The sequence below is a fragment of the Cyprinodon variegatus genome, unplaced genomic scaffold (genome assembly GCF_000732505.1).
Source record: "Cyprinodon variegatus isolate N-32 unplaced genomic scaffold, C_variegatus-1.0 Scaffold46, whole genome shotgun sequence".
NCBI lineage: Eukaryota > Metazoa > Chordata > Actinopteri > Cyprinodontiformes > Cyprinodontidae > Cyprinodon > Cyprinodon variegatus.
Genome location: NW_015150499.1, coordinates 1,019,223 through 1,033,828, shown reverse-complemented (window position 1 = coordinate 1,033,828; position 14,606 = coordinate 1,019,223). Strand labels below are relative to the sequence as shown.

Sequence of the window (14,606 nt, the reverse complement as noted above, 5' to 3'; positions counted from 1 at the left end):
TTCGAAATACAGATCTCTATCAACTGGCCGCTTCTGGGTCACTCTTCTGGGAATTTAATTCCCTTTAGTGATCGTCCTGTTATGGTAAACACTTGCAAATATTTCGAGAAAAGCTTCCAGTTGTGTAAATAAGAAAAAAAAGAGATACACACTTAAATCTTGGCATACAATATTTGTCTAATACTTTAGATTTCAGATAAACATAATTTGAAGTTATATTTGCATTGTGCTTTTGACGAGGGTTTAGATGTAAACAACAATTCAATATCTGTTTCAAATTTTCCAAAACCAATTTCCAGAGGCTCTCATCTGCTAATGCTTTAGATAATCTTAGATTTTCTTTATGAACCCACATTTTTTTCCAGCATTAAAAAGGAAATGACGAAACTATCATGGAAACATTATCAAAGAGGCAAAAAACACAAGATCACCAAAATATAATGAAGAGGTCTCATTGTAACGTAACAGGTAGTTACTATTGTTGCCAAAAAAATGACATGCTTTGATGCTACTAATTGCAACGTGTTTTTCATGCCTACAGAGATACAATATGATGTTACCTTGATTGTGAAATCACAAACTCCCAATAATACATCTTTCCAGAAGACAACAGATTTCTTAGCTCTCTATACAAAAATGATTTGGGCGGATGAACTGCAGTGACGGGTATGACGTCAACCAGAAGCGTAACCCTAAAGCAAAACAAATATAGCTGCGTTGGTTTTATCTGGAATACGATCTATTTCTTTTTTTAAAACGTGCAAAAGGATGCCTTTGTTGACTGGAAAGATGTTTGCATATTCATATGTCCAGATTTATCAGTTAACTTTGCTGGTTATGAAACAAATCAGGAATGTAAAATGTCACACCACCGCTACTGTACATGGGAAACAGATGCCTCTTGATTTATCAGCTCAAGGAATTGAACTAAATGTCCCTCCTTTTTGCAAACACTTTCTTCAGATGGTTACTGTTCAGAATTAAAAATGAACTACATGTATCTATCAGGCTTATGCCAGTTTAGATATGATGTGCTATAGTTCAAAAACTAAAAAACTTAGCCTGATCCAATCTGAACTTTATAATCCTAACTATAATGCATTATATTATAGAATGTGATATTTTTTTCTATTTGTGAAAATAATACACATATCGAGCATTTAAACCAAGGCTGAAGCAATTAGATAAATCATGATAAATGTATTATTCAATCAATAATGAAATTTATTTCCCCTTTCGGATTAATAAAGTATTTCTAAATTGAATTTAATAATAAAATATTTGTTATCTGAAAAAAAAAAAACACTTAAAGCAGTAATTAAGCCAAAACTGTACCAAAAATATATTTCCATTTAAGATTACAGGAACTTCTCTGTCTGTAAATATACTCCCAAACAAACTTCCCAATAACCATAGTTTTAGCTTCTAGATTCTATAAATAATAAAGTGATAAATAATCACTTGTTTTGCACCATTATGTGATAACTGCTATCTATTACTACTTTGTTAATGAAAGAAAAAAATTCAATAAATTAGATTATTATATTTAGCTGCAGCACTAACTAAAACCATCTTAGAATCAGACAAACATAAAAAAAATATGCATTATATGAATATGTTAAAATAAACTGAACCATTCTTTAATGACATTTAAACCCATTATTATCGATATTAGTGGTAGGTTTAGTTTTAGACCAATGGTTTTTACTTGACCAACTTGTCTTTTCTCTAACTGGAAGAAACATTTTTGTATTTGTAGAGCAGTGATGCCAACTTGAATGTAACAGAAATTGGCAGGAGGTGGAGATTAGGGTAATGGTTAGTGGACCTTCCAGTCTCATATACTTGGAGTTCATCAACAAAGAGGAATCATCAAATCACCAACAGAAACAATCAAATTAACAATTAGAAATATTTGATTTTGGAATGCTGTTAAAGTTTTTTTTTCTTTTTTTTCCACTGATTATTTTAAAGAGTATTTATAATTTTCAAAATGCCACAGTGTTAAAAATCAAAAAGCTGAATAAAACCAGATCAAGTTTAATTAACCAGATCAAGTTTAATTCCTAACAAGGAACAAACTTCTCTAAGCACAGTTATTAATTAACTCAGCCAGACAGCCAAAAGCAGAAGAGATTTCTAGTTTCAGAAAATTCATGTATCATCTCATCAGCAACATGCATCGTCAAATTCCTAATGCTTCATGATGTCTCTTTGCATGGCTCAAATATGTTCCTCACTGCAACCTTCTTGTGTCTGTCTTGCATTTGGCAGCTTTCCCTGTGAAACACTGAATGCTTACAAATGAAAGTGGGCAAACGGCCTACTGGCAGAAATGAGGCAAAAAAAAGCATTTACTCCTCTGTTTATTTGTTAGGTTTTTGCCTTTGTTAAGAGTTAGGTGCTTGCTGTTAAATAAACTGTTAAATATATCCGCCTCTGGGTAGTGAAAGCTCCCTTGATGAATTGTGAACAGCAAACAGAAAGGATACTGGTCCACTTTGTACAAGGCAATTCATGCAGCCTTGTTCATTTGGGTATGCATGAAGAAACAATACCCTACTGGGAGCACTCTGAGTTTCAAACACTCGGGGTCAACTACACAGGCAGATTCCACATGTGTAGCCTGTGGCCGCTGAAGTCTGGAATCTACCTCCCTCCTGGCTGGGTGACGTTGCATGTTCTATTTACAGACCGAGGGTTGAAGTGAGGCTGCAGGGAGTGTAACACTGACCTACATGACCTGTGGCCTAGAAAAGCTGCCTGAAGCACAGCACACCAAAAACTCCTCACTCCTTCTTATGCAGTCTTTCAAAGGCGAGCCAAACCTTTTGCACACAGCATATGTCTTTTGATGCCAAATGATTTGCATCCTTTTTTTATTCACGTCTTTGTCTTGTCACTGTACATGTACCGTTGTTGGAGCCAGATGCCCACTCGCTGAAGTCTCAAGTGGGAGGATGGAAAAGAACGCCGAAGAGGAGAAACTGTTTTACTTTCAGGCCCAGTGTCTACAGGCCACATGTCTTCAGTCATCTGTCACTAGTTTACATACATGCTATGACACTTCCCCTCTCACTGGGAACCCGTTGTCACCACTCGCCCGCCAGCGAGAGCTTACTGGGTGCTAGATGGGTCTCCCCCAGGTACCTCTAGGGAGCCGCATTAGGCCTAACTGACAGACTGACAGCAGCATGCAGACACACATGCACACAGTCCATCCCCTTTTTTTCGAGCAGCGCTCCCTCCTCCTACGGCGCAACAGCTCACATTCTCCCAAGGCACAGCACACTTTGCATAAACCAGTGACTTTGCTTTACATCAATTTTTTTCTTTTTTTTCCAGACAGAAAAATTATTTTTCAACCCTCTAGCCTCTTCGTGCAACGTGGAAATTTTGAAATGAATAATGGAAACAACAGAGCTGAAAACTCATGGGATCCATTTAAAGATGTGGAGAGGCGATGCAGTCAGGGTTTGGGCTGCACAAATATAACCCTCCAAGTAAATGAGTCTACTTTTATACTTCACTTTATAGAACTGCTGGTTTGAACCATAAGAGAAGAGCTAATAGTGCCAAGAATGATGTTTTACTGTACATTTTCCTCTGAATAAAGAGAACATTAGGAGAAAACAACAAGCAGGGCCGGTCAACAGGACAAATGGGTTTATTTTAAGATAGGAGGAATTTAAACTATGTTTACTCTTTTCAGCATAAACTTCAGTTTAATATTTCCATCTTAGCTTCCCATCGCCTTACAACAGCTATGATAAGTCAACACAACACTTTGAGGCAATCTTCTGATAACAAATTATCATGATGCCCAGTGATAACTGTTCATTTCTCATCTTTTGCCCCATTTCTTTTCTGATTTGAATTAACTTAATATGATGTGGGCTTTAAGTAAGACTATGAAAAAGACACTTTCAGACATTATTCAAATACACTCAAAACTACAGCATATGGAGATGTGCTGTACCGGTTGAAATCTAAAAAATTTAATCTTAATCCAATCTGTTTACACAAATGATCAATGTAAGCACTGTCCTTTAGGTTTCTGAGCACTATCAGGATTATTCAGGGTGTGAGATAGAGCAAGACTTTAAGAAGACAACAGAAAAATTGAGGAAAGGATAACAAATTGTTATCCTTTTTAATCTAGATTTAGAGACGCTGGCAGACTTTGACAACTTTGACACCTGAAGTGTTTAGAAAACATCCCTGATCCATTACTGGTAATGGAAATATTAGTATCAAAGTATACAGGCCTGGACCTAAAATCTCAGGTAAAAACAAGTTGACATAATTTATTTGCTTCTTTCCATTTCTGTTTGAAGCTTTTGTAACCCACTGGTAAGTAATACATGACTCAGTTGTTCTCATACCTTATGTTGTTAACTGCTGTTCTCTGTTTGGGTAATATCGCTCGATCAAACCTTGTGCTAATAATGTTTCAGCTGAGTTTCAGAATCTGTTACCACTTAAAGCTGCAATATCAGTATTATAGCGGAAATTAAAAAGTTATAGCAGAAGAGCCTTATGCTACATTCACAACTAACGCGCCTGGGGCAGCAAAAGCAGCCGCTTTACATGCAGTCAACGGTTGACATGCATCAGGGCGCATCAAAAGGTCCAGCAGCACTATTCGAGCAGCGGGAGCAGTGCATCTTGACGCATCTGAAGCAGAGCCTCATAAGCTTCTGAGCATCTGACGGGCGTGATGCTCTTCACACGCAGCAGATTCTGGAGCAGGAAATTTTTTTTTTTTTTGCGCCACATCAACCAATCAGAGAAGCTACACTGTTGATGCAGAGCGCTATGATCATTCCTCTGAAATATTTTATTAATGCCTAAATTAATTTGAAATGTGGAAACCATATTTGCTTTTATTATTCTGGTGTTTGCAGTTTGTAGCACATACCTAAAAAACGTTAACATCTACTTCCAGTCGCCCTGAACAGTACTGGAAAACCCGCAAAAGGCGACCCGGGCTGAGACAGGTGCCACTGAGGTTTCCCAGTGACTGCGCATATTGCTATGTGGGGGTCTGCACGATCCCAACAGCGAAATAATATTTTAAGGCAGGATCAAAATCTTGAGGAACTGACTGCACAGTCGATGTTTTAAGGTGGACTTTCTTGCATACAAATATATTCAAACTAATTTTTACCCCCTTATAACAGCAAATATAGCAAAGCCGCTTTCTGCCATTGAACACAGGAGCAGCAGAAGAATCAGACGCATCTGGACACACTTTAATGGATGCCATAGGGGCATCAAAGATACTCTTGAGGCGCATCTGACCTTAATGTGTACAAGCATCAAAAATGAAGCAGCAGGTGCTTTTTTTGCTGCTGAAAAATGTTATGAACAAAGCAATAGTCTTTAAAATAAATTCCGGTTTATTTACTCTTCACTGCAGGTCATTTGTGATGATGTAACCACAGCAATAGCACTAAGGATAGGGACAACAAAAACGTAGCAAGATATAGGGAATAAATAGACCAGTGGTTTGGTAGTGCTAGCTATATTAACAGTGCTTGTTGGTAATATATGACATTGAAGACAGTAATGAATATAAATTACTTTTGCGTTTTATTTTAATAATAAAACCATGCTCTACTGCAACTCCTGCCTTACATAGTGACGTTTATGTTACGGTAAACATTTAGTGAGATCATATCAGAATGGCTGAAAAAAAACAAAAAACTATATCACCTTTTAAATATAGAAGAGAAATATAATATTTGTAAAAACATGTCAAAGTTTTACTGAAAGAGAAATTCTAACTGGTACTTATTAATTTCTAAAACTAATTAATGCGTGGATTTTATACGAACAAAAAGCAACAAACGTTTCTCTCCTTTTTTTTCCATAAATGTATAAGCTCCATGCCTTTCTTCAGCACAGACTGGTGTGGTCATGTCACCATGCCACTGTAGACACCAGCTGCCTCGCCATAGCCTGTCACCTTAGACCTCCATGACGGCACACACAAACACACACACCTACATACATGCACAAATCCCTCTCTCCTTGCTTCCCTTCCCTCCAGGCATCCTCGTCCCCCTCCTCTCTACACCATCAGGCAAACCCCAACCCGTCCCCTCTCGTCGCTGGCACTCCAGGCTCCCTCTGCTCACGCCTGGCATGGGGCCAACCTGTCAACCACCCAACACCACAGAGGATGAATGAATCACTACGAACTTTGCGAAAAACACTGATCACTCATATCTCATGTGATCATCGTTTCAGCTAATTGTCCCAAATTGATATTTGAGACAATTAGCAACGGAGGGGGCTAAAAAAGGGAGAACAAGAAAGACTCAAAGGATGAGCTTCTGTATTCAAAAGCATGCTGTTGAATGTTGATTTCAAAGTTAATCCAAGCATGTATTTTAATACATGAATTATAAAAGTGTAATTAAACTGCTTCTAGAACTGCAAAGTGATTTGGTTTTATGTGCAAATAGTATACTCAAAGTGAGTTATAGCCCCTGTCAGGATGTTGAAAATGTCAGAAACAGATTCTGTTAATTGTCTTCATATTTTAAAGGAGCTATTTTGATTTGATTAATTTCCAATCTACACAAAAGATCTGGTATGCTCAAAACAATGGGGATGGTATGATTCTTTCATACCGTTTTACAAGCTTAGCTTCAATAGTTTCCCCTCCAGCAACCTAATACCTGTTGCTGTACACTGCAGGTCAGCTGGCTTAACAAAGGCCACTGTGCTTATTTTTCCTTATCACAAAGCAGAGAGATTTGGCAGTTGGGAGCAAATTTTGGTCATTCAGGCAGTCAGGGTTAAAAGAAAAAAAAATTACAAACCTTATTTAGGTGACTCTGTTTTAAAAATATAATCAACAAGCTAACAGACAGACAGCAAAAAAATAAAACTGGTTTTGGCAAACGGGATTAATGTAATAGTGTTACTTTCTTACATATAAATAATGTTACCCTTCTGTTTAAACCCAAGATAAATTAAAGCTGCCAGTTTAGGTTAGAAATTTTGCGTTCTAAGTTTTCTGTAATAACTTTTACATATAGAATGATGAAACTTTTCACTTTTTCTCTCTATAACATGTAGTATTTGGTTGCAAGATTATTCAAAAGAAATAAATCATCTTTTTCGCCAGTCCTCCTATGAAAGGCTTGTCATTTATTTTTTTTCATAATGTGAATCTGCCCAGCAGTTTTTACAAAAAAGCGAGAAGCACCTTGAAAGAAGGACAGAAACAGTGGCCTCTCCTCAACAAGGTTATTCAGAGATAAGCAACAGTACTCAGGCAGACAATGAGAGCCCAAAGTGGGAGCTATTTTCAAAAGTCGCTAAATTGTAGAATTTGTTAATCATACTCTCTGAGTGTTAGGTCCTCAGACCCTGAGAATAAAAGCATGTATCTGTTTAAGGAAGGAAATCATAGGTTTAGGAATGGATTCGGACAAGTATTTATTTTTATGAAGGAAAAAAACATGCTCATGCTGACATCCAGTGCTGTCGAAAGCCCTGCATTAAGGCCATGCACATGCAACAACATAAGAATGATTCAGTATGCTAGAAAGTAGAATCGCAGATTATAAAACTGTTTAAATGTCAAAAGGGCTACTTTTGCAAATTAAGAAATTCCTAAAATGATCAGTTTTAATTATGAGTTGGCTATACATTTAAATGCCACTTCTAAACTAAATAAAGACTTTTGGATGCTTGACTAAAAACAAACAACAAAACAGGACTTTGCATCACTAATTAAAATGTAAATAGTGTAATGAGGACATCAGTGATTTAGACAAACGTCTCTTTGGCTGCCACAGGGGGTATGATAATTACAGAGGCGAATCTATGAATGCACATGAATCTCCTACAAGTCCAGATTAAAAGCCTTAGTGCTAAACCTAGTTTGGTGCACCTGGGGATTGTCTATTCTAGCCAATCCCCAACAGGCTCTGAGCTGCCTCGTCTTCTTATGAGTGCAGACACCTCTTGTGAGGGAGATGAAACAAAGCCTGTGTTTCACCGTGTTGGAAAGCGGGGAAGAATAAGGAGTTGGAGGTAACAAATGCAGCACTTTGAGTAAATAATACCCCAACCAATGGCCTGAATTAAGTAGCCCTGCCTGTATAACACACATACTGGCAATGTTGGTGTTATAATCAGTTATTCAGGGAACCCTGAACTCTTTGAGGATGTTTTGTTTAAGAAAATATAGGATACAATGTGTGAATTAATTTCTTTTAAACAAAGCAAAGAATTACTGACCACATTTGAACTAGCTTAGGAAACAAAAAGGTAAAAAAGTAAAGTAAGCATGATGTTTTTGAATTCAAATAATATGACATACTAGGCATGGGAAGGTTTCTGGGGTCAATATAGACAAAGGTTTTAAATGTCTCAAGCAGACAAATTCAATCAAGTCATTTTTTATAAGATGCCCAAAACGCAACACTGAGTGTCCCACCCATTCTGCTGTGCACTGCAGGTCAGCTGGCAAGAGAAAAAATGCGCTTATGCTGCTGCTGTATGGCAAACTTGGAAATCCTAGTGATAATATAAGCATTATGTTTCTCTACGAAATAAAAAATAAAATATGCAAGTTATGCAAACTGCAAATAAAATGTGCTAAAACCACAAAATTGTTGAACAATAACTCATCTTGATGCCTGCCTGATGCGGCCGCATTCACACAAAACTCCCTACAAAATAACCAGCTGCTTTATACTGGTGCTAACATGGATGAAAAGCTCCTACTGTTTGGAAATATAACACGTAATATCGGTGCACTTAAAAACTTTTGGTAATTTTAGATGCTATTTTACTTACGACGTTTATATGAAAAGTGTAAACATGTGGTTCAGACAAGAGTATTAAAACTATAATAAACACTATATAATCTTTACATCGCTATGTTTTCTTTTTTTGATAAATAAAAGTGGATCATGTCATGTCATTTTTGTGTTTATACTGTGATATTTTAATATTTTCAAACATATTTATCACAGCATGAGGACCTCATGCAACCTCATTCCCATCTGAATAAAAAATTTATACAAAACTCTATAAAAAAATAAGGAGAGAGATTTTCACCTTTTACTTGCAAAAAAAAACAACAACTAGCGAACGGCAAGTATAGGACCATACTAAGGATCATAAAATAACTCAAATAAAAAAAGTCATATTCATTTCTAAATAATATGCCTCACTGAGGAGAAGTTCAGAGATCAATACTTGGAAAAACAAAGACGCGTTTAATGCATTTTGGCAAACACAACAGTTATTTGGATATGCTGCTTGGTTCAGTTTAACACCTAATCAGTATTTTATAAGAGGAATGACGTGTTCGGATTTAGCAGACATTAGAATGGAAAGTTTTTTTAACATGCAAAAGAGCCAAGTTAGGAATAACGTAAAAGTGATCTTTTTTGTTTTGTTTTGTTTTTTGGGCCTATATAAAGTTCTGCTTGGTGATTTACTCCTCAACTTGCAAAATGTTTTGCTTTAAAATCAATTAGAATTTATTTGTGTGTTTTTTTCATCTTTCTAGTAGGAGAAATGAATTGCACGATAAGCTGGTAGCTACAAGCAGTCAAATGTAGGCCCATGAATTAAAAAAAAAAAACATCTACGCCATATGCTGTCACTCAGAGGAAAGAAAAAAAAACAAGTCTGAGCAGACAGTCACTGTGTCTAAATGAGATGGTAGGAGGAGGAGGAGGAGGAGGGGAAGGAAAAGGGAGGATGTCAAGGATCCATGGTCCTTCATCTTTGCAGTAGAGCAAACACGTCCCTCAGTATAGCAACAGACAGCTGCCTCCACCTTCTAACGCCGTCCAACTTAAATCACTGCGAGAATTGTCAGTGTAGAGAGAAAACGCACAAAGATAACATAGCAGGCTGCCATGAGGGAAACGACAGAGATGGGGAAACAAGAAAAGGGGAGACATAGACAAAGAGAGAGGAGGGAGGGGAAACGTGGAAAGACTGGAGTTTTTCTTTTTTCTCTTTTTTATGCCGAAGTCTGACTTCTGCGGACACTCTTCTTTTTTTAATCATTAAAAAACAGCAATGACACCGCTTAATATGTTTCCATAAAGCTGACAACCCCGATCTGATCAGGTTTAATATAGTGAGTCCCTTACAAGGGATTTCTTTTTGTCACAGCTCGATAGATCAATGTGTAAAGATAAACATTTCATCAATTTACAAAGCTTCTCTAGACACCTATGGCAGTGTTCTTTTATTTGCCATTGTTGAGTTGTCAGGTCTGTTGTATACATGTTTCTCTTCATTTTGTGTTGAATGTGTGGTGCTGCACACTTCAGATTATAGGCGGAACACTTAGAGAAGGTAAATTGCTTGTAAAGACCATATTACGTTATAAAGTTGAAGATTTCTTTAGGATGCACTTTCCTGAATATTATTTGTGCCTTCTGGTGCATTTAGAAATAATAGGCAAAAGATTGATTACTGGAATAATTCTGGTGTATAAATAAATAAAGTAATATGGTAAAAAGTAAACCTTTAAGAATTTAATTTAGCATTTATACATGTTTTTACAGTCTGATAATATAACTGAAAACAATTTGATTTCTTTCAGCAAAAGTTCCCTTAACTTTAACTAAAGCTAATACAAATATATTTCACATATTACTATTACCAGTCACTTCTAAAAAAAAATTAACAGCAAAAAGGGTGACAAAAAAAATTATTGTGGCGGGTCAGTATTTGCCGATTTTTTTCTTTCATATTTAGGTCAAGCTGAAGCTGGAATTGTAATCGCAAATGTTATCCTATCAGAAATAAACAGCGCTGCCAGCGTTCTTTTTATGCACATCCGAAGTGTCTGGGGTTAAGTAAGGACCTGCTAGAATCACCTAATGCTCTGCAGGAGCTCAGGCGTGGAACCCTTCAGGACATTAAACTCTGAAACGCATGCTCAGGCATTTCTTAATTATTAGAGGTCAAATACTGAGAAGTAGGAGAAAAACCAGATTTATTCTAACATGCAGATATATCTAATAAAAGGATTTTCTTTTCAGGAAAAATTTTATAAAGATCTAATGGGTAAATGGAAAGTTTAAATGCTCACATTACCATTTTTGTATCTTGTCATTTAATCCATGTGATGAAAAAATAAAATAGTAAATCTGCAGCATACAGGGTGAGAGAGGGTAATATATTGAATCTCACAGAAATTATGTTTATCCTGTTTAAGATCCTGTATACTGAGTTAAGTTACCAAAAAAATCATTTAACACAACTACACATCACACATACATTGGGAAACACAAAAATGACAAAACAATCAAAATACAAGCAGCACATTTTACCCACTTTACAAAAAAACAAATTACAACAAAAACACTTACACATAATAAATGTGGTGGTTATGTATTTTTTTTTAAACTAATGAGTTACGGATGCTGGAATGCATTTTTTTTTTTTTTTGAAGAGGAGTGAAACACACTTCAGCTCACTGATGGCGATGTTTAATTTCCTCTCAGAGCGAAACATGCAAATGAACTGCAAGAACACAATTAAGTGAGTTGTTCGTAACTGGTAGGTGGAGAACAGGTTCACTCAGGACAGAACGTTTGCAGGGGGAGAGAATTTACACAACTTGTTACCCCCCCACCTCCAAGCCTATCACAGACGCACACACACCATCTGACTATGTGTCAATTTACTGGCTTGTCACAAATGATTACCACTGGAACAAAGAATGAGAACTACTTCTGACATTTAGCACAATATATGTGAGCAGATCTTATTTTGTGTCAACTCATGTTGGAAGGAGAACTGAAAAAAAGTCTTTCCCTATTTGACATTTAAATATCAACCAACATGGGACTTTAATGACATATTTAATTACTGTCATCTTTCTTCTCTGCATATTAACCAAATGAACTGTTACAATTCTCCCCGTTAACTGTGGATTTTTAACATTAAGATTGTACTTTAATTTACAAGTTTAAAGGTTAGAGTTCAATACTTTAAGGATTCAAATTGTTAGTAAATTAGTATAGGTATTTTAACTGCTATACAATAATAACTGAAACTAAGCCAAACAATATATTTATGCCTAAAATACACAATAGAAAAACAAACATGAAAATATTTTTGTCTTCTTAGATAAAAATGTATAAGGTCCTATGAATGCATTTTCTTTTAGAGTAGCACATGCATGGCGACTTAAAAAGTTACATGGAACTTAAAGAAAGGTAAAGTGCTTCTGTCAACTAAAAAGCAGATAACTAATGCTATTTGTCTGAAATCAATAACACGTCTAATCAATATCCTCTTATATCTTTAATCATATTGAGGCTGCATTAAAGAAACTTAGGATGAACCATGCACACAAAAAGACAATATAAATACTGCAATGAAAATGTTTTTTTCAAAAATATGACAAACAAAAAATATATATATAAATTTATATCAATGAAGATAATTGCAAATTGAACAAAGGCCTACCATAAATACTGCTGCTAGTGATCATGTCTTCAAGCCTAAAAACAAAAGGAGAGGGGGGAAAAAACAGCAGAATCGGAATTTTCACGAGGTGGAATTCCAAAGGTTGCTTCTCAATACAGCCACTTTTTTTTCCTTCAGCTATCAGATTTCACAACTTAAAAAAGGCTCCGTTGTTCTTTTCCTTAGTGCTTAATAATTAAGAGTAAGGTTTAAAAAAAAAAAGAAAAGAAATGAAAAAAGAATGATTTCAGGGGGGAAAAATAAAGCATTCCCGTGGACGGAGGATAGATTGCAGGGGCTGTCACTTCTTGCGCTGAGTAGAAACTATAGAATAGGAAGCATGTGAGGGACTGGAGATGACATAAAACACACATTCTTCCAGCCGCCCATTAAGAGGAAGAGGCTAAAGCAGCGTGAAGCCCCCCTCCTCCCTTTACGTTTAAAATAGATTACTTGCCAGCAGTTGTCCCACTAAGAGCGCAATGACAGCCCATCTTTCTATTAACCTCCTGCCTGCAGCTCAACTGGCCGCTTTTATTCAGCCTGACATGCAAAAACTTCCCGATGCAAGAAAGTTATTTATTTGGGATGTAGCCCTGAAACTGTGCCGCGTTAAAAAAATAAATTAATTAATTAAAAAAAGACACACACACAAAGTCGGATTAACTCCAACATCAACGATATTGCGTTTTAAAGCAAATCATTTTATATAGCGCTTAAAGCGCGCAAGATGCGCGTCCGCAGACGGACAGCGCTGCAGCCTTGTGATGCTCGCCTCCCGTGTCTCAGCCTTCCTGCTCAGTTTCTCTTTCTATAGAATTTGTTCGCATCACTGTTAGACGGAGCGGGACTCACCTGTGTGAGGTGACAGCGCAGCGTCACGGCTTTACGCGACCATCGATCCGCGGAACGCAGGGAGGAATGCGGGGCTCGCCGCGATCAAGCGTGGCTTCTCGCGGTTTGAAACCATTCCAAGTTAGTGGGGGGAAGACTGACCACAGCCTCTGCCATGTTGGAATTCCAAACCCTGGACAGCTGCTCCACTGACTGAAGGCAGCTCGCCGCGTCACTGCGCATGTTCTGTCCGGTTAGAGCCAAATTCAAAGCTATTCACCCCCAATGAGCAACAGTTAAATGTGTCTAATAGTCTGTGTTTCAGGGAAGAAAATCGGTGAATATTGAGCTAAGTGTGTTTTTCAACTTGAATTTCTTTGGATTTTCTTTCCAAATTTATATGATCAAAACCTTAAAAACCACTTTAAGAGGAGAATAACAAAAAAGTTCATCTCTAATGTCCTTAAACAGAATCAAGACTGTGTCCTGACCTTTTCACTTAAGACACAATACTAAATCAGTTTGTTAAGATAACATGTGCTGGCACAGAAACCATTTACCTTACTGATTTATTTTAACATTTTTTTTCCAAAGAGAAGCTTTTGCACTTTTTCATATACTGATATTAAGAATGGATCCTAATTTTGATTTGCTAGATCGGGGGTCTGCAGCCTGCAGCTCCAGAACCACAACTGCCTCACTGTCTCAGTGGCGCAATTTAAATAATTAAACGATGAACTAAACTATTATCCTGTTTCCTTTGTTTAAGTGCTTTGGTATGTTCTCCCATGAAAACACAGTCCTCTCCCCCAACTGAAAACAATTAGGCTATACATAGTATGAAAGGAGGTAAAGTTTTGCATACATTAAAAGACGTTCATTCTTCTTTCAGCCAACATCTTCAACTTCCCATCATGACTACAGGCATTTAGGCAGTTGAACATAAAATGTTGAATATAAAAATATTGGTTCAAGTACCTTACATATATATATATATATATATACATCCATCCATTCTCATACACGCTTAATCCCAAGTGGGGTCGCGGGTTGTGCTGGTGCCTATCTCCAGCTGTCTACAGGCGAGAGGCGGGGAACACCCAGGTCGCCAGTCCATCGCAGGGCAACACAGAGACAAACAGGTCAAACAACCATTCACGCACACACTCACACCTAAGGGGACTTTAGAGAAGCCAGTTAACCTAATAGTCATGTTTTTGGACTGTGGGAGGAAGCCGGAGTACCCGGAGAGAACCCACGCATGCTCTGGGAGAACATGCAAACTCCATGCAGAAATA

General features: G+C 37.1%; 1 protein-coding gene across 2 annotated transcripts in view; it reads right to left on the bottom strand.

Annotated features, from left to right (window-relative positions):
* Positions 1-13,473, bottom strand: part of fign (fidgetin) — a 41,368-nt gene extending 27,895 nt beyond the window's left edge. Inside the window, exons 1-2 of one of the 2 annotated variants that reach the window (XM_015370515.1) lie at positions 13,330-13,473; positions 12,475-12,509 (exon numbers count right to left, since the gene is read on the bottom strand). In XM_015370515.1, the coding sequence (XP_015226001.1) occupies positions 12,475-12,499 (25 nt within the window). In that variant the 5' untranslated portion in view covers positions 12,500-12,509; positions 13,330-13,473. The remainder of the gene's footprint in view (positions 1-12,474; positions 12,510-13,329) is intronic. The other variant, XM_015370516.1, reaches the window with a different exon arrangement.
* Between the last annotated feature and the right edge of the window lie 1,133 nt (positions 13,474-14,606).